This window comes from Numenius arquata, chromosome 9 (genome assembly GCF_964106895.1).
Source record: "Numenius arquata chromosome 9, bNumArq3.hap1.1, whole genome shotgun sequence".
NCBI lineage: Eukaryota > Metazoa > Chordata > Aves > Charadriiformes > Scolopacidae > Numenius > Numenius arquata.
The window spans coordinates 4819484-4844126 of NC_133584.1; the positions used below are offsets into that span (position 1 = coordinate 4819484).

General features: G+C 48.6%; 1 protein-coding gene across 1 annotated transcript in view; it reads left to right on the top strand.

Moving 5' to 3' along the window:
* Positions 1–24643, top strand: part of TNIK (TRAF2 and NCK interacting kinase) — a 167361-nt gene that overhangs the window by 122586 nt on the left and 20132 nt on the right. The window contains exons 13-21 of the mRNA XM_074153949.1: positions 3735–3845; positions 4339–4425; positions 5521–5721; positions 11128–11292; positions 13123–13362; positions 15674–15780; positions 18542–18705; positions 20253–20350; positions 21077–21100. Of these exons, the coding sequence (XP_074010050.1) occupies positions 3735–3845; positions 4339–4425; positions 5521–5721; positions 11128–11292; positions 13123–13362; positions 15674–15780; positions 18542–18705; positions 20253–20350; positions 21077–21100 (1197 nt within the window). The remainder of the gene's footprint in view (positions 1–3734; positions 3846–4338; positions 4426–5520; positions 5722–11127; positions 11293–13122; positions 13363–15673; positions 15781–18541; positions 18706–20252; positions 20351–21076; positions 21101–24643) is intronic.

A 24643-nucleotide genomic window follows, 5' to 3' on the forward strand; every position in this document is an offset into this window, starting at 1 on the left:
TCCCCTGCCGCTTCTTTGCTTGGGCCATGCTCGTGTTGGGAAGCAGCAGCCAAGGTTTCCAGGAGCCTCTTGCGAGTGTCAGTCCCTCTCCGAGCTCACCAGGTTCATGGTTCTCCAGTCGCTCATAGTCCTGAGTGTGTCTGATCTAGCAAAGTGAGCTTGCTCCTTTGAAGTCCTTGTTTCATGCCAGGCCTCCAGGGGCCTTCCCACCAGAGGTTTTGCCTTCGTGTGTCTTCCCTCATCAATATTTAAAACCTGTCATTTCTAGTGCGGCGCAAATAAGATCCCATTCTGGCTTACAAGCAGCTACATATAGCTTTACCTGCAGAGTTATATAAAAGCGGTCCTAATTAATTGGCGCTCTTGCCTTGCATGAATAATAGGTCTGGACAGTGTAAATACACACAGTAGTTTCGGGCTTGGAGAAACATGGGAAGTATGTATTTGCAGGGAAGTATGCAGAGGGGAGGGCAGAAAACAGGGAGAAAAGGAGGCAAATAGAGAGGAGATCTTTTAATCTCTCCATTTATTTTTTTTTTCCGCTTTCTACATGCACTTTTCACACGCAGTTCTCAGCTGCGTCTCACTGAGCTACTTTAAAACAGGGTCCCCATCATCCCGGCGCTGCTCATCACCGGTGTGAGCGGAGGCAGAGGGGCAGTGGGGGGGCACTGCTGAAGGCTTCGCCCACCCTTCCGCAGTGCCAGGTCCTCTCCAGATGTTTGCCAGCTGCCGGAGCGTGGCCGTACAGCTGAGCGTGCCAGGAGGCGGCTGTGCAGAGTTTAGCTGAAGGTGCTCATAATGCGACCGTGACAAATGACTTGCTGATAATGTGACCTGACAAAAACGCTGTTGGGCTGGAGGGAAGCTATCTACTCCTGGCCTCCATAAATGTATGTATTTCAGCCCGAAATGCCTGGCTGCAGCAGGGTGAAGAGGTCCTTGAAATCTCCAGAAGAGCATCAGGCCTGGCTTTGAATGAAAACTGTGCCGGGGGGGGGCTCAGTTCCCAACTCCGGGGGTTAAATAGGCTTTTCGGTGTGAAAAAGGGCTTCTAGCCGGGGGTGCCCTGGAAGGACAGTAGTGTGCTGCTCCCTCCCTGGAAAAAACACTTTTTGTCTCCTTCCTTGGAGGGCTTTGGCTTTGTTCGCCTGCTGGATTGGGAATAAAGACCAGTCGGGTGATCTTTATTTAAGAAATAGCTGTGGCATTCAGGGCCCTCGGCTCCCGCCAGCCAAGCCCAGCCTACACGAGCATTATGTGCTTTATTCAGCAGCGTGCTATTCTAACTTAAAAAAAAAAACCAAAACCAACATTAAAACCCACCCAAAAAAACAGTGTGATACACACTGTGATCGGAAGCTCAGGGTAGTGACCATCACCGACAGTGCTGTCTAAGGAGGTGAGGGAGCGCTGGCGAAGCCAAGAGATCCCGTGTATTACCATTACTGCTGGAGAGTTACCACGTCCCGGCGGTGTATCTTCTCCGATTTCTAGTATAGAGTTCAAAAAAAAAAAAAAAAAAAAAAAGCTCCAAACAGCCCCACGTTCGCGTGATGCTCGGCGGGGACAGGCGAACACATGGATCCCCGGCTTACGTGGGCAGCGCGAGTGACTGCGCCTGGCGTGGGACACGCCGGAGTCTGGAGCTGGCAGGTTATTTCAGGTTGGATGCGATTTTTTTAATTTTTTTTTAAATTTTTTTTTTCCCCTTCCCTGAGGGGAGTGGAACAGCGCTGGTAAATATGGCTATAGGTGGCACTAAAGCTGTGCTGCAGCTCGAATGTTAAGGTAGAGGAAAGCAGCAGAATTCCTGTGGAAAGGTGGCTGTGGATGTTACCTGTGGATGAGGACACAGCAGCAAGGCAGGCAATGGCTCCTCCCTACACTGAAATGTGGGGGTGTCTTTAAATGTTAGTTAAAATATCCATAAATCTATCTATAGATGCATCTATCTTGATAGCTATCTATCTATAAAGATATCTATAGATATCTGTGTCTAGGGAGATACAGAATCACAGAATGGTTTGGGTTGGAAAGGACCTTAAAGATCATCCAGTTCCAACCCCCCTGCCACAGGCAGGGACACCTCCCACTAGACCAGGTTGCAGAGTAGAGTATAGAATATATAACAGAAGTATAATAGCTATAATAGTATCTATCTAATAGAGTAGATCTATGTAATGGAGTGGATAGTAGTATATCTATCTAATAGATATCTATTTCTATTAGATCATAGTAGCTCTAATAGAGATAGATATCTGTTATAAATATATATTAGAAATGGGTCTATTGTATTAGATAGATACTATAGAGATAGATCTATATAATATCTATATAGTATCTCTAAAGATAGGTAGATATCTGTAATAGGAATAGCTATGTCTGTAGAAGGTACCTCTAGAGATAGATGCCTATAGATAGATATCTATTATAGGCATAGGTATCTCCATAGACTATATCTGTGGAGATAGATCTCTATAGATAGATAGGAAATCCATCTGTACGTGCGGCGCAGGTTTACTGCAGCACAGCACTTTCAAGTGGATGCATCTTTGTCTCCAAAGCTCCAGCCCTCCACGTACGGCGTTGCCAGCCCCTCCAGTGGCCACCTCGCCACTGCAGTCTGCTCAGCCCCTGTGTGTTGGCAACTGGGGGGGGGGGGGGTGAGGGGGGCAAAAAAATAACAAAACGGGGGAAAAAAGGAGAAAAAAGGCCTAGGTTTATGCTTCAGCAGGCTGCCTCCCCGTCAGCCCTGCAGGCGTGTTGCTGCAGCCGGCTCATGATGGAGTTCTGGCAGGCTGCAGAGCCCCGGTAGCCAATATTGGCATTTGAGTGCCCTCTGCCGATGCGGCGGCTGCGGGGCTTCCGTGCGGAGCAGCCTGGTGGCCGAGTATTGCAGCAGCTGGCCCCACATTTGGGGGAGCAAGGGGGTTGAGGGAGCTGGAGGAGTTACGGCGGGTTAAAAACAGGGGGTGTGGGGGCTGCGGGTGTCACCTGGGTGCCCAGCACACCCTGGGGGGCTCAGAGGGGGCTGCAGGTCATCATCACCCCAAAACACCCTGGGCTGCTGTGGGCAAAGATGCTAGAGCCAAGCAAGCAGGGATGTGACCCAGGCAGCGGGGGCCTGGGGTGGTCTGAGGATAGCAAGAGAAGCTCAGTTTGTGTTTTGAAAAGGAAAAACCCTTGGGTTTTGGGTCTTCTGTGTTAACTTTTGCTGAGCCCAGAAGCTGAGAGGGATGCGTTCCCCTCTTGGTGAGCAGTAGCTCCCCCAGCACCTTCTCTCATCCTCGCGGGTGGGTTTGGAGCAGAGACATTAGTTCTCTATAAGTGATGGGCTCCTGGGGTGAGCCCCCTCTGCCCTGTGCGTCCAGGGCCTGATGTGACCCCACCAGTTGGGCACGCTGGTAAGTGGGGACCATGCGCTGCCCACATGGCTTCACCTGCAAGTGGCAGAAGAAGAGAGGTTGCATATGTGGTCCAGCGCTGGTTTGGAGGATGGTGTGGGTTCTCTGTAGCCGGTGCTGGGTACCAGAGCATGTGAGGATGGGGTGGGATCAACAAACCCCTCTAGCACCCCAAACGGACCTGCCTGCTGGTGAGGCATCTCCTCAGGCGGGTGGGAGCGTTGCAGGTCACTGAGCAAGGTGACTCCCCAAAAAAGGTGAAAACAAGGACTTGGAGCTCCCGGGGAGAGGAGTGGGGGTGCTGACCTGTGCCTCCTGCCCCCACAGCAGCAGAGGCGGGAGAAAGAGCTGAGGAAGCAGCAGGAGCGGGAGCAGCGGCGGCACTACGAGGAGCAGATGCGGCGGGAGGAGGAGCGGCGGCGCGCGGAGCACGAGCAGGTAACCCGCCAGGAGTGGGGTGATCGCCTTCGGTGCGGATTCCTCTTCCTCTAACCAGAGATTTTCCTGTAAACACTTGTGTTTCGTACCACTTGAGAGCAAATTGCTTAGTCGTTAACGCCGCGTGTGTCGCTTTCCACTGCTGTCGTTTATTGCCATGTGGATCCACTTGCTTGCCCGCAGGTGTGGAGATACTTGATGCAGGTTTTTCCCACCCACGGGTTCCTGGGGTGGGGTTTTGTTGTGTTCCCAGTTAATTTTTGCTTTTTATCAGTGGTTTTCGTTCACCCTTTGCCCTGGGAGGTCCCTTGTAGAGTGGTGGACACCCCGGGCTCTTTGGGCAGGGATGGAGGGTGCCCGGGCTGATTGATCGGTGTCAGCTCTCGGGTGGGATGGATGCGGGTGCCCACCTCATTCTCCTTCCTCTTGGGAAATACTGTCTCTTTTACCTTCTCTCTCTTTTTCCTTCGATCCCTGCTGCCCATGCCTCCAGGAATACATCAGGCGACAGTTAGAGGAGGAGCAGAGACAGTTAGAGATCCTGCAGCAGCAGTTGTTGCAGGAGCAAGCGCTACTTCTGGTAAATGGGAGGCCCCCGGCCACGCTTGCTGCTTTCTGCCCATGTCGTGTCCGCATGTACCCACCTCCACCCACGTCCCCCAGGTCCCTCCTGCCCTCCCGCGACGTGGGGGACACCGTGGCCGCGAGCATGGCTGGTCCCGTGGCCGGGTCCCCTTGTGGTGCATGACTCCTCTCTCCCTGCATCCCTTCCATGGCATCGGCATGCTCGTGCCTTCGTGTGAGGAGCAGCCCTCTTCGTCACCCCATAATTCCGAAGGCTGTTGGCAGCATGTTGGAGCGTGGTCGAGCTGTCGTGTGTCTGCACCTGCCAAACCCACCCTGCCATGTGGGTTTCCGTATTCCGAGCAAAGGCTTTTGTTTCAATTTCCTCACAGGAGCACTGTCTATCCCTTCTCACACTGTTTGCATTCTAGATGTCCTCTTTTTTTGTTTAGTTTGTTTTTGAGCTTTCCTTTTTCGTGCTGGTAGCTGTTACTCTCGCTGTATTTTCTTTTAATCTGCATGGATTATTCTGTTTCTCGCTTGCTATTAATTTTATTTACGGAAGAGAAAAACCCTCACACAAGCCCTTGCCTATTCAAAAGGCCCTTTCAAAATGATTTACTCATTAAACCTCACAGAGCCGTAGGGATTCAGAGGGATCATACAGTTGGCTCTGCTGCGTGGCCCTTTCCACAAACAATAAATTGGTCCTACAGAGGACTTGGCTTCACTTGGGTTTTGTCTGACCCGGTGCTGTTTGGCACCTCATTGGATTGATGCTTTGTTCTTTCCCATCTAGAAAAATCTGGGCAAAGTCAATGGTAGCTCATAAGGGGATGTCTGAGCCCTCGGAGGGGGGGGCTCACAGTGCTTCCCTGGCTGGTACCCCCTTATACTCTGAATTTACTGGCTCTGTCCTCCCAGCCATCCCTCCTCCAGGATGCATCACAGCTCAGTCCCCAAAGCCTTTCCAATCAATGAGCTTTGCCAGAAAAACAGCCTTTTGGATACTCAGGCCCCGTTTTCCACCCAAGCAGATAAATCTGCAGTTTGCAGCCCTGTGTTTACATGCTGGCCGGGCACCCGTGTCACTGTGCTTTCTCCTGGGTAGGAGTATAAGCGCAAGCAGCTGGAGGAGCAGCGGCAAGCGGAGAGGCTGCAGAGGCAGCTCCAGCAGGAGCGGGACTACCTGGTGTCCCTGCAGCAGCAGCAGCAGCAGCAGCGGCAGGACCAGAGGCCGGCAGAGAAGAAACCCCTCTACCATTACAAAGAAGGGATAAATGCCAGCGAGAAACCCGCGTGGGCCAAGGAGGTAGGCGAGAACGAGGAGCGTGGTGATGCTTGCCTGCATCCGCAGGGCCGGGCAGGCGGTTCGGCCCGAAACACATACAGCAGATTGCTCTCTGCTGGGATGGCCTCCAGCAGATGCCATTAGCTGTGCTGGAAGCACTCCCAGTTCAATGCAACACGTCTGTGTGTATGTTTGTGCAAGGAAAAAGAGTGGTGGAAGGAGATTTTTTCCATGAGGGCATGGAAGGAGGAGGATGGATCCCTCCTGGAGGGGTTCAGCCATAACTGGGGACTTGTGGATGTGCCAGGAGCTCCTGATGCTCCTTCCTGGTCCGCTGGAGGACAGGGGTGAATGCAGAGGATGGTTGTACAGGGTTCCTTGCTGAGCACTAATTCAGTTCCCCGTAATCAAATGGGGACCAGACAGCTTTTTCTCCCGTGCTCAGGACTGTATCTCTTGGGGTTGCTCTTTCATGATTTTCAGGAAGGCAAGCCACGATGCCTTTTTTTTTTTTCTCCAGCAAAAAGAGGGAATTGTTGTAACAATTGTGAGATCTTGAATATTAATTATCACCTGCCTGAATAGTCTTGAAAATACGAAGACATGCATTGTCTGCAGTGCGGTTTCAGGATCATGTGCAAACACTTCCTTTCTCCTTAATTTCTTTGTGGTGGCTCCAGTAAGGCTGGTCCCTGTTCTTGCTATTAATTTTTTTGGAGTTTTTTGTGCTTAGTTGGTTTAATTTTGTACCCCTACTCCTGGGCAGAAAGATCTTTTAATAACTCTCCTATTCTTTCTACTAAGCAGGATCCCTGCTCTGCTGCCAGATGTCTGGCACCCTCTAGTCCTGGCAGAGATGCGATGTGCATCCAACATGCAGCTGTCTCCTGGTGTCTCCTCTTGACAGCCCTCAGCTGCAGCCACAATACCTGCAAGCATCAAATACTCCAGAAATTCAATCAGCTACCCATTGCTAAGCAAAGGCCAGTAACACCATCAGTTCTTAGCCTTTCTAAAACATCGCAAAGATAGATGTGGGTGTCAAAAAAACTCTTTTCACCTCTTTACGCTCCCTTGGGTTTCTCCTTCATTCCCTTCCCATTTGATCTTCAGAGTCTTTTGGTGGCCGTGTGCCAGCCAGTGTATTTTCACAGGGTTGGAGCATCGTTCTCCAGCCCTCCCAGTGGAAGAAGTAGTTTGGTAAGTGGGTCTGCGGATGAGATGTTCCAGATGTGCTGAGCTGCCTCTGACGGGGAGAGGCTTCCACCTGGGTGGTGCCTCTGTGGCTTTCTGCAGAACTGGGTCTCTCGTGTCCATCTGCAGAAGCACCAAGAGTAGGTAGGAGGCAGGAAAAACGGAGTAAGCTGTCTTTTGTTGCCTGGTTTTAAATAAATCCCCTAGCACATTGCTAAAGTACCTCTGGCGCTGTCTTCAAAACTATAACAAAGATATATAAAGAGGACTCGTATGCTTTATCTGGGGTGAAGGAGAAAAGTGCTGGATTTAGCTTTCCATTTCAAACACAAAGGCCCATTTCTTCTGTTCCGTGGGGGAGGCGGCGTCTTTTGATGCCGTCACTGGAAGCAGGGTCCTGGGAGCTGTACAGTGTGAATAAGAGCAGCAGAACGTGGCCTCATACCCTGTGCTGAAATCATGGGGAAGATGAGGTTTCCTGTTGTTGGGGAACATCTCCAGCTTCCACCAATTAGCTCCCCAAATTATTTATTCTTTACCTGTGTCATTCCATCTGGTTTCTACTGAAGTGCCCAAAGCAGGGACTGTGGCATATTTCTGCTCTTGGGAGCAGTAGTTTGATATACTGCCTTGACACGACACCCTCTGGAACTTCCCAAAACTACTCTTCTTGCCTCCATCCCCTGTTTTATCTACTGTACAGTCCCACTTTTAGCAAAATTCAACTACTTTGCTTCCTATATTGAAGTACCGTCCTTGCTGGCTATACAGATAGACTTGCGCTGATACTTAATCAGCCTGCCATGGTTCTTGCTATAGTTAAGCAATTTCCATACCCAACCCATGCACGCTAATTTAACAGAAATACCAAGACTTTGTTTTCCTTTGGGAACAAGGCAAAGACACGTCTGGTGCTCAGCCTACAATTTCTGGAGGCTCTGCGGGGCTTATTGGGATATTTCCTGAGGATTTTGCATGATATCCCATACTGTTTGTATGCTCTTTGGTCTCAAGTCTTCTCTCTCAGGAGCTTGATCACCACAGCTGAGTTCTCCTGCCGTGTCTCTCTCTGCTTTTCATACCTCTCCTTTATGCACTTATCTTCCCACCTCACTCGTCTTCACATGGTGACTCCGAGACCCTGCAGACATGGGATAAAGTGTAAAGGTGGCCGCTCGCGTTGCAGTTGTGTCCCCTTGTTAAAGGACTGGCCTGTTGGTGAAGACAAAGCTCTGGGTTAGGAACTGGGCTGCACTGCATCTTTCATAGCTTCCCCGGAGCACAGTCAAGGATTTCTCTTTTTTTTATGCTAAACAAAACAGTCTGATCAAGTAGTCCCACCAACACACTTGGATGCACATCCCCATCTGCTGTCTACTCATCTTCTTGTGAGAGAACGGTTATTCGGTGGAAGTTAACTTGGGATATGTCGTGGGATATAACTTGGGATAGAGCTTGGGTGCTGTCCCAGACCTGCCCGGTCCACCCAGCCCCACATCTCTTAACAACTAAAGACATTTGGACGTCACATTGGGACCCTCTGATGATCCAGCCAGGGATGTGGCATTCACGCTCTAAGCAGTAGCACTGTAATTAGCAGCTCTCTCCCTTTCTGACCCTCCTGTTATGGACCAGTATTTGTTAAACAAAGCGATGCAGATAGCCAGGTCTAACTTCTCAGTGACAAGGAAGCTTGGTCAGCTGAAGGACGGGTTTGGGCAGGTATGTGCCACATATGACCATGAATAAAGGAGGGCACAGGTTTAATCAGAGGTTTTCCACACGGTGGCCAGGCCCTGCAGTGCTTTCCCGCAGCTCAGAGCTTCCCTGGGGCTCGGGGCTCGGCTGTGCGTCACGAGCTGTGCTGTTCTCTGCAGCAGCCAACACGCACGTCAGCTCCTCCTTCGGTCCCCGTGGCTTTTATCCTTCCCTGGCTTTGAAGTGATGTATTAAAACATTAGCAGCTTTCCTCAGGGACTGCGCAGAAGCTGCTAAGGATGTTTCCCGTTTGAGGGGAATCTTGAGTTCAATTAGAGATGGCTTGAACCGGGGCGATGATGAATTCCTGCAGGGTTTTGCTGCTTTTTCCCCTCTCTCTGCCTAACGGTGGAGTCACTAAGGCTCCACAAAGTACAGATGGAGAGTCCCAAGAGCATCCTCTGCTGTTCTGGTGCAACAACGTGCTAGCGAGGAGATGCCGGCAGTGGGAAAACCAAGCACCTTCCTCCCTTCCCAGTACAGACATCCCCATGTCATCACTCTCCTGCCTTCTCCTCCACGTGAGCTTTGAAGTCCTCCGTAATCAGCCGCGCATTACGGCTTGGCAGCGTGCCGGAGTGCGCCAGCAAACAGCCGGAGGACTTGGCGGCGGCATCGTCTCTGCTGCCGTTCGTGCCAAGCCTTGGCTGATAAGCAGATGTACCGGACCGGGCCTGCGACCCAGCGCTCGTGCTGCTGTGTCCCCTCGGTCAGAGGAGTTCTCCTTTCCACCCTCCTCTCCTTCCCATCCTCACAGCTGCTCGCGTGGGCATCGCTGAACCGAGCTCTGCACGGCCTCTGCTCACCAGGGGAAGCTGTCAAGTCCTCTGGGGACACAGAAGTGACTTGGTTGGTCCCTCACGAACTAGAAAGGAAAGAGTCCATAACGCGAATCTCTTACCTAAATTTTACTCTGGCTCCTGCTCAGCATCTGAAAGAGGAAAAGATTCATTTTTATTCATGTAGTAGCTCTTTTGTTTCCTGTATATTTATTTGCTTAAAGAAGAGCTGTGTTTCTTTCCAAGCAAACCTCTTTTATAGATTGCCTTTTAACGTGACATTTGTACGCGCTGGAACCGAGGCACGCTAAGGGTATTTAACGCCTTAATGATACATAAATGAAAATACACGTCAGATCGCAAGGTATCAAAAATTCTGCATAGCATACGCTGCATGAATATCAATGCATGGAGTCTCACTGCAGGAGCACCCAGTGTGCCTGGGTTAGCTGAAACCACGGTATTTCCAGCAAGAGTAACCGAAAGCAGTGGGATTCGGGTTTGTTTCTCTATCAATGACAGAGCTTTTCCCCTTCCGTAGACGACAAGGTGCCAAAGTCGCTAAATCTAGATCAAAGCCAGCCATTTTCTGGCTCCCATGTTTACTCTTTTATTCAGATCAAACAAAAGCACTGCTCCTTGGTGTTTGTAGTCGTGAAGGAAAAGTGTCCCCTCGCTTAAAGATACGTCTGAGAAGAAGCGAGAGCTTCTCAGGAGCAATCTTGTAGAAACACCTCTGTGAGGTGTGTTGCCTCTTTTTTGTTTTTCCATTTCATATTGAGAAATGATGATTAAGGGATTGGAGCATCTCCTTTACGAGGAAAGGCTGAGAGAGCTGGGACTCTTTAGCCTGGAGAAAAGAAGGCTGAGGGGAGACCTTATCTATGTTTACAAGTACATAAAGGGTGGGTTGAAGGAGGATGGAGCCGGACTCTTTTCAGTGGTTTACAGCGATAGGACGAGGGGCAACGGGCACAAGCTGGAGCATGGGAAGTTCCATTCAAATATGAGGAAAAACTTCTTTCCGGTGAGGGTGGCAGAGCCCTGGAACAGGTTGCCCAGGGAGGTCGTGGAGTCCCCTTCTCTGGAGATCTTCAAGACCCGCCTGGATGCAGTCCTGAGTGATGTGCTCTGGGCAATCCTGCTTTAGCAGAGGAGTTGGACTAGATGATCTCTAGAGGTCCCTTCCAACTCTGACAATTCCGTGATACAAATAGTCCGTGCCATGTCTTTAAAATGCATTTATTGCACAATCTGCTGGGCAGCTTCTGTGGTCGTACAGTACCCTGATACACCTGAAAAGAGCTTCCTATATATATGTGTACTTTGGTATATATATGCATACCTTGGTTTTCACTTGGAAATGGCTTTTTATGGGGTGTTCACCCCCCCAAGTCACAGGTGACAGGATTAGAGGAAACGGCCTCAAGTTGCGCCAGGGGAGGTTCAGATTGGATATTAGGAAGAATTTTTACACTGAAAGGGTTATCAAGCCTTGGAATGGGCTTCCCAGGGAAGTGGTTGAGGCACCATCCCTGGAGGTGTTCAAAAGATGGTTGACATGGTGCTGGGGGACGTGGTTTAGTGATGTTTTTTTTTTGTCAGAGTCAGGTTGATGGTTGGACTAGATGATCTTGAAGGTCCCTTCCAGCCTAGATGATTCTATGATTCACCCACCCTCCCCGTCTCGCCGCAGGTGGAGGAGCGCTCCCGGCTCAATCGCCAGAGCTCACCGGCCATGCCCCATAAGGTGGCCAACAGGATTTCTGACCCCAACCTGCCTCCTCGGTCGGAGTCGTTCAGCATTAGCGGTGTACAACCAGCCCGGACCCCACCCCTGCTCCGACCCGTGGACCCGCAGGTAATGGACCCCTCACCCTCCGGAGCCAGGACGCTGGGGGTGCTGGTAAGGTAACAAGAAAAAGAGCGGATTCAAGGGATTCAAGGGAAATAGTGTCTTGCTCCCTGGTTTCTCAGCCTTAAGCGTGTTCGTAAGAGCAGCATCTACATTCATGAGTGGCTTCCCCTTGTCACCTCCATGTGTTAGAAACATCACGCCTGGTTTATAACCTTCCTTTGAAGCATCACGTACTGGTTACTGCCAGAAACAAGCCAGAGGACCGAGAGGAACCGCTGGTCTGGTCCAGTGCGGCAGTTGCTCTGTTCCTCTTTGGATCTGGTTTATGTAAAGGACTAAAACCACAGCGCCTGGTACAAAAGACCCGGGATGCTTTGATGCTGAGGATCATCAGAAAGAGGTTTTTGCTTTCTTTGCTGCTTTAATTCAAGGTTTTGTTTTGGTTTTTCCATTGAGTTGGCATCAGTCACAAACACATCTGGAGAGGGCATAGATCACCATGACCATCCAAAAATTCCTCCCAGCCACAAGGTCTGTAAGTACTCTGCCACCGAAAGCTCTGCCCTGAGCATCGGGGGTGGCTCTGGTCCTGCCCCTGCAAGTGCTCCCGCAGATCCACAGACTCCCGCGGGGATTTCAGAAGGAAGTACAAAACCTTTGCTTCATGTCCATGTGGGCTTTCTATAGGAAAATGTGCCAGCTAAGTACCTGTAGGTCAGCAGTTCAATGCCAGCTTCAAACAAAATACATGCAGGAAAGCCCTTAAATATACGGCTCTTTTTTTCCCCAATGTACGTGGTCTATAAAGCTGGGACGTGGGTAAAACCCCCCTTCATTCTAATCTCTCTGATTGACAAACACTTTTCAGTGACCTTTTTGACGACCTATATTGTCAATAGCTACAAAGACCTTTGTTTGGCAGTAAAATACTAATGGAAAGGTTGTTTGAAACTCAGAGGCCCAGGTAAATGTATGCATGCATGCACTATACATGTGGTACATGTACATGTGTACGTAAACACGTATGTAGAAATGTCACATAAAAGTTACAACCCCACCGTATCAAAGAAGTGCAGCTTCACAGGGTCCTGGAAAAGTGCTCTGATGTTACATACTCTAACTTTGTGAATTTCTCAGATTTCCCAAAATGAGCGTCAGTATTCCTTTCACTCGTAACCCTTAAATCTATAGGGCTGGTCCATGGGATAGGGGCTACCCAGACCTATAGATACTCATGCCTCGAGATATTTTTTTAAGCCATCTATGCCTCAGAATTCCTGACTCTTTTTTTTTCAAATTAGTTATTATTTATTATTGTTTCCTCCTCCCTTTTTTTTTAATTTTTTTTTTTTTTTTTCATTTTTAACAAGGAAAATCCATGCCAAACCTCATTAGCACAGCCTTAGAGGCGCAGGCGTGGGGAGCTAGACGTCAGGCTGGGGTGGGCACGGCGTGTGCGGGAGCAGCATCCCCCCGCGCCTGGGGTTGGTACCCACGGGACGGTGGTACCCACGGGACGGTGCGGGACTGTCGCTACGAGCCCGGACCACTGTTGCACGCAGGACTGAAGCATGACATTGCCTGATTTTAAAAGGCTGAGCTGAGCGAGCGTGATTTTTAATAGATCTTGCGTTGAAGTGATGCAAGTCAGAAGTTCCTGAAACCAAGGCCATGCTGATCTCACACCAAGGGGGCTTTTTAGTGCATCCGAGGTGCTAACCAAATTTTTTTTTTTTTTAAGAAAAAAAATCAAATTTTTAAATACTTTTTTTGATTCCTTTTTTTTTTTTTTTCCATTTTGTACTGATAGTTCTGTTTTGACTTGGTGCTTAGATTCCACATCTGGTCACTGTGAAATCCCAAGGAAGCTCCTTGTCTGGGTCTCAGTCACTGCATGAACAGCCTGCAAAGGGACTGGCTGGGTTTCAGGAGGCTCTGACGGTGACCTCTCACCGCACTGAGATGCCAAGGCAGAACTCGGACCCCACCTCAGAAAACCCTCCTCTGCCCCCTCGCATTGAAAAGTTTGACCGAAGTTCTTGGTTACGGCAGGAGGAAGACATTCCACCAAAGGTAACACTATCGCTCCTCGCTTTCAGCACGTCAAAGGGGCAACCCCAGAGCTGAGTCCCCCCCACCTCCAGCAAAGCAGAGAGCGGGCAGGAGCCCATCCCCGTGGCTCCGTGGCGGGTGCCCACCTGCCCGGGGGCTGCGTTTCCCAGGGCAGGTTTTGCACAAGACGCTGGGAGCTGTTTTCGGGTGCACACACAGCGCTGCAAAACAGTGTTGCCCTCCAGCAAAGAAAGTTCTCGAGCCCGGACGGAGGCCAAAGCAAATTAATTTCTCCTTTCCCTAGGATAAAAAACAACCTTCTGTTTAAATAGAATTATAGGAACATAAAATTTGTCATACTCAGTAAGACGGGTCCTTTTTAGTCTGGGACTGTGCCTCCAGTTGCAATCAATATTTGATGGAAGACTTGTAAGGGCTCCAGCAGCTTTATACCTTCATTGACATTTTGGCAGCGCCTGGCAGTACCTCTTTAATTAAGACTCTTCTGGACCAGTATTTCGATGGCATTGTTTATACACCTTCATTTTGGAAGAACTATAGCTTGGCCATTAAAGTTCCTCCTACAGTGAAGCAGTGCTCAGCCCGGGAGGATTTTTGCACAGAAAAAATGATTACAAATTGATTAGTGACAGTGAGGCAGTATTTGTCCCCGATTGAGAGGCAGTTTTTCTATGTATTAACAAAGTAACCGACTGGCCTTTTTAAGAGCAAAATCCCAGTTACGAGGTAAGCCTCCCTGTGCAAGGGATCTATGGTGGCATGTCATATATGTTAATAATATTCCTATTTCTGCTTCCATCGAGTGATAAGAGGCATTGCTGCTTACTTAAGAGGAAAAGCAAGCCAACAGCTCCTGGAATTGTTCGTGTGCTTTGCTCCTCTGTAGTGCAGAAGGGTGCCTGCCTGGTTTTAACCTAATTTTGAAAAACCCCTTGCAATTTAAGGTTGACTTTTGCCTTCAGCCCTTTGAGAAGGGCATCTCCTAACTGCAGTAATGCACCGTGTGGTGGGACCACAGCACCTGCTCCTTGGATAAAAGGTGTTTTCTGGCACTATGGAGTATTTTCCCTCTCGGCTGAGGGAACGTGAGCTCTAGAAGGGGTCCCCACCACATCACGTATAAGGCCACTGTGTTGGCAGTGATACCCGTGAGGATTCCGACTTCATGTTTTACTGCCCAAAGTGGGTTTGATGTGTTTGGAAGCGGGAAGGAAAGGACTGCCCCGTGAGGCAGGGCCGGCCGTCTCTGTGGTCCGGGGTCTTGTTTCTGCCAGTGCTTACGGCTGGATGCTTCAGAGGAAGGTAAAAAACTCCCCAAGTCCCGACTGCAGAGTACCCTACCTGGAGGGGAGATTGCTTTTTAATGAGACAAGCTGTAGCTAGTGGTGCCACAGAATATAAAGCTCACTCGCTCTCTACATCTTTTTATCTTGTCTAACATAATTGTGTGTTTATTCTCAAAAAAAAAAAAAAAAAATGCCTAATTCCTTCGAGCCCTTGGCCTCTCAACAGAGAGCAACCTGGTGCAAGGTATGGCATGGTGAGTATCGTCGTGCCTCTCCACGTCGGCCTGTGCTGCCGGGGGATACGACCACCGGTGATGCCTGTGCTCCCACGGGACAAGGCAGGGCTCCAAGATACCCCCCGTAGCACCCGTAGGCTGCGGTTGGCTTTGGCTTTCTGCTGGTGGCATTGGTGGTGAGCCGTCCTGCCGGCAGCAAGGTTTTGGCAGCAGCTTCCGAAGCTCCACGAAGGTCATAGACTTTAATATGAGCTTTAGGTGGATCAGTTTGGATCTTCTCACTTGTCAACCCTCTTGTTTGTCCACCGTTCAGCACCTTCTCTCTGCTGGCGTGTGTTATATCTGAACTAGAGATGCTAAAAACTCCACCGTGGCTGCTGAAATGCACTTCAGTCTGAATTTTACCTTAAAAATGACTTTTCTGGGTTTTGTTAGATTTAAATTATATATATATGTATTTATGTATGTGTGTGCATACGTTCATTTTTGAGAATGTAAATGCCCTGTTTGATGGCAGCAGGGCTGCTCTGTGTGCTGCTCGGGGCTCCTCGGCCGAGAGCATCCCTGACCCCACCTTTGGGAGCATCCCTCACCCCACCTTTGCAGCTCATTTCTGTTCTCACACTCGGGCAATTCCTTCTAAAAGCCGAGAGCTTTGTGTTTCATAATTGCTATAAATATTGCATAGTGGGAAACTGATTGTAAACCCAGTCTTGAGGCGGTGCTGATCTCTCAGCCGGAGGTGGTGGGACAGGCTGGGTGACGGCGGATGTCTCCGTTCTTTTCCAGGTGCCTCAACGAACCACGTCCATATCCCCTGCTCTGGCAAGGAAGAACTCCCCGGGCAACGGCAGCGCCCTGGGGCCCCGGCTGGGCTCCCAGCCCATTCGGGCAAGGTAGGGACACCGGGAGGGGGACAGACAGGAGCGATCCCAGCGTGCTACAAACTCCTCCTGGCATCGCCCAGCTGGCGAGCTCCAACTTGGGCTGGGGTCTAGCCCTGCTCTTGCTGATGGGTGACGAGATTTGCAATGCTTCTCCTGTCGCTGGGATGAACTGGGTTTTGCGTTCATCGGCATTTTGTACCAGCAGCAAAGGCCATGAGGGCTTGGATCCCTGGAGGATTTGCTCCCTGGGCTGAATAATGTTCCCTAGGCATTGCAGGGTTTGGAGGTGGATGCTGCATCTGCTGCTGTGGGGTCAAACAGGAATTTGGGCTTTCCCTTTAGTGGAATTAGGTTCTGGTTCTCCCAGCATCGCCTCTTGCATATAAGGGGATCCATATAAGCCAGTGGAGAGATCTCGGTGATCCATACCATACATTTCCTATGCACTGGAGCAGCTTTTCACAGATAACGACTGAGGAATGTGCTGGGGGACAGACACTGATGCAGCTTGGTGAGATCTTCCTTAGATGTAGATCAAGGATTAAATTCCTTTTTTGGCTTCCTAGGACTAGGGCTGTTAGCTTGGCCAGGTCCAGCTCTCTGGCACAAGCGGTGTGCAGGGCACGCTCGTATCACCCCGAGGAAGGATGCTGTCCTCATCTCTGCTGTGTCAGAGCTGTCCCCGAGCATGTTTAAAACGAGCAGGGAAGATGACAGGCTCTGCTCAGAGCCGGATGGAGAAAGCCTGGCTTAGTCATGCGAAAGCTTGTCGCTGGTTTGCTGAGCATCATGGGCAGATCTAGACCTCAGACAGGCAAATCTCAGGGTAAAAAAATACGCGTTCCACGTAGCCTTGCGTGATGGAGCGCTTTGCTTGCCTTCTTCCTGCCTTGTCTTTTCAGAGTGAGGTCAAAAGGCAGACGCTGGGATGTTCGTAGCCATGTGCTGCCACCAGTTCTCAGCACACGCCTTCCTTTCCAGCTCAGTGCCCCAGCCACGCATCAGCAAACTCACCTACGGCAGCTCGGAGTAGCTGGGGCAGGGGTTACAGGAGGAGGAGGAGGAGGAATCTTTGTTGTTGTTGTTTTGTTTTGTTTTGTTTTTAATTAGACAAAAACCATTCATAGCATGGTCGGTTCCTCTTTATTGCTCAAGGCTGAAGCATTTTGAATTCTTGAAAAAGTTGTTCATTTAATTAGCTGTTGCTTGAAGGACAATTTTAAGATACGGAGGGTTATTGGGCTGCATGCTCCCGGTAAGCGATAGTATTGAAAGTAAAAAGGATAATGGGAGTCTGCGGGATTCGAGTTGAAGGTTGCCCAGTGTTCCCTTCAGCCTTTCAATCCCAGTCCTGGTCGGTACAGGTAAATAGATTAGTATTATTTTATTCAAATAGATTTTATGAATTATTTTAGCTAAGGACACGTCAGCTGTATAGCATGAGCTGGCGGCCTTCAGTCTAATGAAAACTGGAAATGATTAGGATGCTGCCATGTCCATTAAACTAAATATTGAGTGAAATAGTTTCACATTTCATTTCTCTCACAATAATGTAGCATTTCTCCAGTTTTCCTTTTTAACCACCTCTCCTATTGGCACTTGATTCCTCCCATGCGTAAATGTAAATATTATTAAAATATGCTTGCTTTTATTTGTCACCCTACCGTAACGAATGAGGGGGATATTTCCTCGCGCACAGAAAGTTACCGGCTTGCTCTCATCATTTTAGTACCCACCTGTGTCAATGCAAGATAGCACTAGGCAGGGATTTTATGTAATGTCCACCGTAGGCAGCATCCAAACCATTCTGCCAACAATCCCGTCACGGCAAAGGGCTTTTGCACCGTTATGGTCACACCGTGTCCACACCTCGCACTTGATGTGTGCAGCCTCTGGTTGCAGTTGAAATGTGCCATGTGGCTGTGTTTTTTACGTATTTTTACGTAAAATCATTTTTACGTATACACAAAAGTCCTAATTGGGCTCCATGGGAGAAGCTTTCTCTACCTTTTTGACAGGACTTTGAATAATAAGATCACTCAACAGAAATATTGTAGAAAACCAAATTGCATAACTCTGCGTGAACATGTCTTCTGATGTCATTTCAGTGCCAAATAAGAATTCATTTCCTAAAGGCGTCTTGATACCCAGAGAGATATTAGTCACTCTTTGTGTATCAAGGACGCTTTTTAGTCTAGATTTATGTATGTTCACAAGGGTGAAAGAAATCAAGGAAGAAAAGTGAATGTCTGATGCAAGTTTGCAGTGAAGCCATGAAAACTGGGAAGTGGGAATAAGCGGTGGAAGTGGTCTGCAGCCTTGTTGCAAACTTGAGATCCTTTCTTCACTGAAGTATTTCTTCCTCTGTCTAACAGCAGTTTCCAAAATTCCTGCTTTTATGATGAATATGGGTGGTTAATTCAGGTAACTCCAGCATTGGACATCTACAGGCTGAAGGGGGGTTCTGAGCAAAGAATCCTTTTAATTTTTGCCGAATTCGGCAAAATAAGAGTAGAAAGCTTCTAGCCAACTTTTCATTGTGGTTGTCATCCACCTCCATAAAGTGGTTGAGTGCCTAATTCTAGGTAGTCTCTCAGTGGGGCTTGGAGGTTCAATAGCTTCAGAAGAGAAGACCTCAGCCCTGTCTTCTCCAGCAGAGGAGGGTGTCTCCTCACCTTCCAGCTGTCCCTGTTGGGGTGGGATGGATCTGAAGCCCCGGAGACGTGTGCAACACCGGCAGATGGTGCCCCTCTGTTTTGTGCTCCCGCAGCAACCCGGACCTGAGGAGGACAGAGCCCATCGTGGAGAGCCCGCTGCAGAGGACCAGCAGCGGCAGCTCCTCCAGCTCCAGCACTCCCAGCTCCCAGCCCAGCTCCCAAGGAGGGTCCCAGCCTGGCTCCCAGGCTGGCTCCAGTGAGCGCAACAGAGTCAGAGGTGAGGTTCTTCAAAATGCCCTTCAGCACCGGGCACACTTTCTGGGAGGCTTGTTTGATAAGCAGGAGGGGCAAGGGCTCTGTGGTCTCATATATTCTTTACTTTGAGGGTGTTCTTTCCTGTGAAGGTGGTGAGACGCTGGCCCAGGTTGCCCAGAGAACCTGTGGCTGCCCCATCCCTGGAGGGGTTCAAGGCCAGGCTGGATGGGGCTTTGAGCAACCTGGTCTAGTGGGAGGTGTCCCTGCCCATGGCAGGGGGTTGGAACTTGATGGTCTTTAAGGTCCCTTCCAACCTGAACCATTCTATGATTCTGTATGTTTTTTTAAAAAAATTTAAAATCAAAGGATTCATCATTTCTGATGTACTTCTGTGACCAGCTGGCCGCCTCGCAGAGCTATATTGACGCTCCCTTCTGCCTGGATGCTGATGTGGGATGCCCACGGCAGCGTGCGCTGCTCCCACACTCCACCGAAGCATCCCAGTGCCAAGTAACTTATAGAAAAGGAGATGAGGGTTATGCTGTAGAGTTAAAAAAAAAAAAAATAATACCAGCTTCCTATCTTCATTGACCCAAGCTCACTTCTTCTGTGATGGTACTTCGGGTGGGCATCTCTTTTTTTCTGGGTTTTTTGGTTGGTTTTTTTTTTGAGCTTCATCTTTGTGCAAAGCCTGAGATGGGAGCAGAGGAGTGAATTAGCCCGTAATAAGCTTTTGTTAAAATGCTTTCACCAGGAGGCTGTGTTTACACTGGGTTTATGTTCCTACCTGAATTGTCTCCTCTCATCTTAGAGCCACTCTTGAAGATATTCCCTTCCCCTGTTTAATCACAGTAGTGATGCTAAAGCACATACAGCCCGTACATCTGCATTTCTGGCACAGCCCTGCAGCATAAATCCCCAGGGCTGAAGCGAATTAAAACAAATGCTGCCTCCATGCTTTGAATTTTTTATGACTTGGCCATAAGACGGCGTGTCTGTTGTTGGAACCATCACTTCTCTAAGGTAGTCAATAAAAGGACTTCATCGCCAGTTGTCCTTTCTGGTTTGGTTTTGCTTTTACTGATGAGGAAGCCTGTGACAAATAATGTCCTAGCAATGTCAGACACTGCAGAGCTTTTTAATTTATCGCCTGCCCTGCTTTTTTTGCAGAGTGAATTTGTTCCTTTAGTAGAAAAAAGGGCAGTAACGCTGCGAGAGGGCTGTCTGTGGAGGCTGGGCTGGATTATGGCTTCTGTCACTCTATGGAGGGATGCTCCAGGTGGAGAGGAGCAGGAGGGTTTTTTGAGACAACGGAAGCAAAATGGAGTGAAACGTTATTAGTTGGACAAAAATGACCTATTTACAGGGCATCCAGTCCTGAGCTTGGGATGTCCTTGTCTGCTTTCACCACTGTCTTCCTGCGTTTCATGGGCAAATAGCTGGGGAAGGGGCTGACACAAGCAGGAGGAGGATGAAGCCCCCCATGCCCACCTTTTCGGGGTGATGGGATGGAGCGACGGCTTTCGGTAGCGTTTTAACTCCCGCTCTCTCCCTTTGCCTCTCGCCCAGGGAACGCCAAGCCCGAAGGGTCCCCTGTGCTCTCCCACGAGCCCGCCAAGGTAAAGCAGGAGGACAACAGGGACGTGACGCGGCCCAGCCGACCCGCTGTGAGTCTTGCAGTACTTCCCGCGGGAATGTTGCCAGCAGCCAGCTTGGCCGTGTTTCCCTTGGGTGCAGTAGCACAACCGCGGGGACCCCCAAAAAAGAGGCTAGTACCGTTGCTCCTCCAGCGGAGAGCCTGGAAAGCGGCGGTACGGCGAGAGCCCGTGGGAGATCTGAATGCTTTAAGAGAGTGCATGAGTTTCTGATCGGGAGCCCAAGTCTAGGGGAAAGCACTTAAGCCTGTGCTTCCGCGGGAAGCAGATGCTTAAGGGCTTTGCTAGCTTGGGTGCCGTGGTTGCCGATGGCACATTGTTGTGTTCCGTGCTGCATGTCCCCCCGCAGCAGCCTGGCGGAGGGATGCTCTGCTCGGGGAGGCTGGGCGACCGGCCCCCGACAGCCTTCGCAGCTTAACACCAAAGCCGGTGGTGGTCTCGGTACACTCCCGTTCGATTATTCTGAGCAAAATCTCATCCGAAGTGTTTCCTCCTGGTTTAATGCTGTTGACTGTTGTATTTTAAAACTGCGGAGTCGGCCTAATAACAAAGTGAATTTCCACTGCTTCTCTTTTTTTAATGTGTAATAATGTTTTGTTGATGTTGTTTCTTTTCTCTACACTCCACAGCGTTGAGCTAACAATTCTAATTTTATTTCTAACCTGCTTGCCCTTCCTCTGGCTTTTTCCTGTCCCGATCTGTTTCCTCTGATGATGATTATTCTTCCTTTACCCACAGAGCTATAAGAAAGCTATAGATGAGGTTAGTGATATCTTTTCTCAGTGGGTCGTGCCTATGCGAGGTTGACTAGTTAGCGCTTAATGTCGAAGCGGGTTTTTTTTTTCTCGGTGCTGGCATTGAAAAATAAAGGTGGCGATGCAATCTTGGGAGCCCCAGCCGATGGCGTTGCAGCACGGGGAGGGGAGGCGCTGCCGCAGTGCTCTGCTCAGCCCCGGGCTGCCCGAAACCCGCTGGCCACACCACTTGCATGGAGGCCGTGGCAAGCGGCACCCCCCCACACACCCCGACCTTCACGCGCGGAGCGGAGGGTGCTGCCGTTGTTGGGCGGATTGGAAAAGAGAATTGAGCCAGAGCGGAGGTTTCTGGTGCCGCTGGAGGTGGTCCGGGCAACCTGCGCCGCTCGCCCACATTCTGCTCTCAGCTACAGCCCCCGACCCCCCCCGCTGATTTCAGTGGGGCCGTCGAGCGCCGTTTGAAATGTATTTTTAAGCCTAATTTGAACGAAGGCGCTTGGCAAATAAAGGAGAACAGAGCAGTGGAATACAGTGGGTAATTCATTCTCATGGAGCAGACCATCAGCTGTAAAGCCAGAGTCAATGGAGCTGTCTCAGATGTTGATGCTAATCTTCACCCATCCTCTTAAAAAAAAAAATAAATCACAGTCCTGAGTTACACCTTTATAGGTGTAATTAATAGTAATGATCACCGTGTGATAATAATAATCATCACCATATGATAATATTTTAAATGTGTGTGCATCTGGTGATGGTGAATATTTAAATGTTCATAGGAAGAGACCAAACATTCCTGATTTAGCGTTTAACTCCCCTCACACACACATTGCCGTGCACGCACTTTCCATACTGGTAACTGTGGGGCTGTAATGGAAAGCACCAGTACCAGCAGCCTCTCCTGCAGCCTCCTTCCTCTAAAAATAGAAGATAGGAAAGGAGGAAGATGTGCTGGTTAGTTAACTTATTCTCTTGGATAGAACAGGAGCAATGTGTTTTGTTTAATGGGGTGCTTTGTTAAGTAAAAAGCACATAAATCAGTGTCTAAATAGAGGCAGCGCGTGTGCTAAATTCAAGTTCAATGAGCTATGTGATTTTGGGAAACCAATCTGACTTGATTCCAGCAAATATTAAATCTGAAGAAGTCTTTGTAATTAAAAGCAATTAAAGAGCACTGATACTGGTAACTTACGTATTATGTCACCCTCAGTAATAACATTTCAAACACATGTGGAACTACAGAGCACTTTCTCTCTAGTTGTCAGATTGTTTTTGGTCCAAGAGCAACTCAGTGAAGCCGTTTAATCCTACAAAGTGCTCATTACTCAGAGAAAATGATAACATCAAAGAATTAACCATCCCGAGGCAAAGCTTTAACTAGGAAATAGGAGTTATCTGATGGTATTGTCTGGGAGTATTATTGCTGTTATAACTTCCAAATTAGTTATTAAAAACTAATTAAGCTGATTTTTAAAATATTTGGGTATCTTCTAGCAAGGACCAAAGCAAGCTGATAGAGAGAGTGCCTGGAAGCACGGTTAGAAGTGGAAGGTGCAAAAAAGAAGTAAATTTTCACAGTCCATCGCTGTGATTGAGAAGGGTTTGGTGCTAGTCCTGCGCTACAGGAAGTTCAGCTGCAATTTTTAGACACGGTCTCAAAGTCCTTTTTAAAGTTGAGAAGGCTCTAATCCAACTCAAAGGCAAGTGCTCAAAAAAGAGCATGTTTTTCACTCGAAGTGGAAAGCATCGTTAAGCTGTTCCAATTTTCGGTGATTCTTCTGTAGGGAAAGAAACAATCGTATCATAGAAGCTGCTACAGCGCTAATTAAAATAATTAGATGTCGTGACTGCAGATTTGACTGTATTTCAATCCCAAACATGTTGGCATTGAAAATAAACTCTTGAAATACCACATTCTCTTTTAAAGCATGATAAATAGCCTGTCTTTAAAGGTACAGAGAGCGTTTGGAGAGGGATATAAAATACCCATCACAGGTACCTGCTGTGAAGCAGGGATGGATCTTTTTTTTTTTCTTTAAAAAAACACTAGCATTTTTTGGTATACTACTACTTACAGGTCTGATGGAAAGCTCTCTGATGTTCATGGGAGTCTCTCCGCTGTGTCAGAGGCCGGGCAGGGCAGACCTGGGAGCAGAATGTGGGGCTGTTCACCGGTGGGAGCTCGCCGGGAGGTGTGGGTCACCAGTCACCAAAGTACAAATTGCTTGCAAAATATTCCTGCTTCACGGTTTGAAAAAAAAAAAAAAAAAAAAAAAACCAAACCAAAAAACTGGGTTTGCATCTCAGCTGTAGAAGTTTTTCCATCGTTTCCTTCACCTGTCGACGGGATAGATTTTTAAGAGCTCCCTTTGCAACCGTAATTAATATTGCCGTAGTCGCCCTGCTGGAACGGTAAACTGGAAATGCAGTAAATGAGAGTATGGCCGTAAGACAATTGTGGAATTTAGCCTTTTTCAATGAGTTTCTTTCTCCCTAATCCTTTATCTCTGACCGAATGCACTGATGCCTACCTCGGTCACTAATATAGGGAGAAATGGTAAGACTGACAATTGCGATGCTTTGTTCGTCATGTGCATGTCTTGTGCAACAGAGTTCTCTAACCCATTCTAATTCGAGCTCTCATGCTTTTCTGCCCTACTGCTTCCCCCTGCATTGCTATAAAAGCATGTAAGATAACAAAAAGTCTCTTTTCTACACGGTGCCTGCCATGTTCCTTGTTTTGAAATAGCAGTGTCTATTTTATATGACTGTCGGGTCTGAGACCTCATCAAAGTCATGGTAAACTGAAAAATTATTACTAGGCTTTGGGACTGCTCCTGTCTTTTTTCTTGTTTCGAGGCTTTTTTTTCCTTTGCCCTTAGCTTGTAGGCTGCCACATTTCACATAAAGTGCTTAATGGGTCCCGCTGAGGGATTTTTCTTTTTTTTTTTTTTTATTATTATTTTTTCTTTTTGATCGTGTGGCTGACTCAGAGCTGTGACTCCAAAGTCTGGCTGAGCTGGGCGCTTCTCCTCGTGCTCCTCACCGCCTCTCGGCAGCCGCCCCACAGCGGAGACTCACCACGGAAGCAGCTCTTGACGTGGGGATTGCACCACTCCATGGGAGATGCTGGTCATTGCTTCCTTCCCAAATGCATTTATTACAGAATAAATACCATTACGGGGTCTCTTTGAGAAGTTTGAAAGAAGAGAAAACCCTGCAGGAGAAATTCTCCTAGCCAATCTTTGAAATGATGTTGTTTTCCAGTTTACTATGATGGTGACTGAACTTCACCTTTTCCAACAAATATAATTTTGTCGTGTATATACATATAAGTGTGTGTATATATATGCACATACACGTTCCAAACAGAAAAAGAAGAGGTTGGCTATTAATTTTTTCAGTGAGCGTAAATCAGTTTTGTTTTGTTTAATAAATGCTACATGCTACAAACATTGTCTTACGTTCGTCTCATGTTTGTAACGACTCTGTAAAGCTATTTCTTGTTGCTCGTGCTGTTAGCATTGGCTTTTGAAGAGATGTATGTGACACC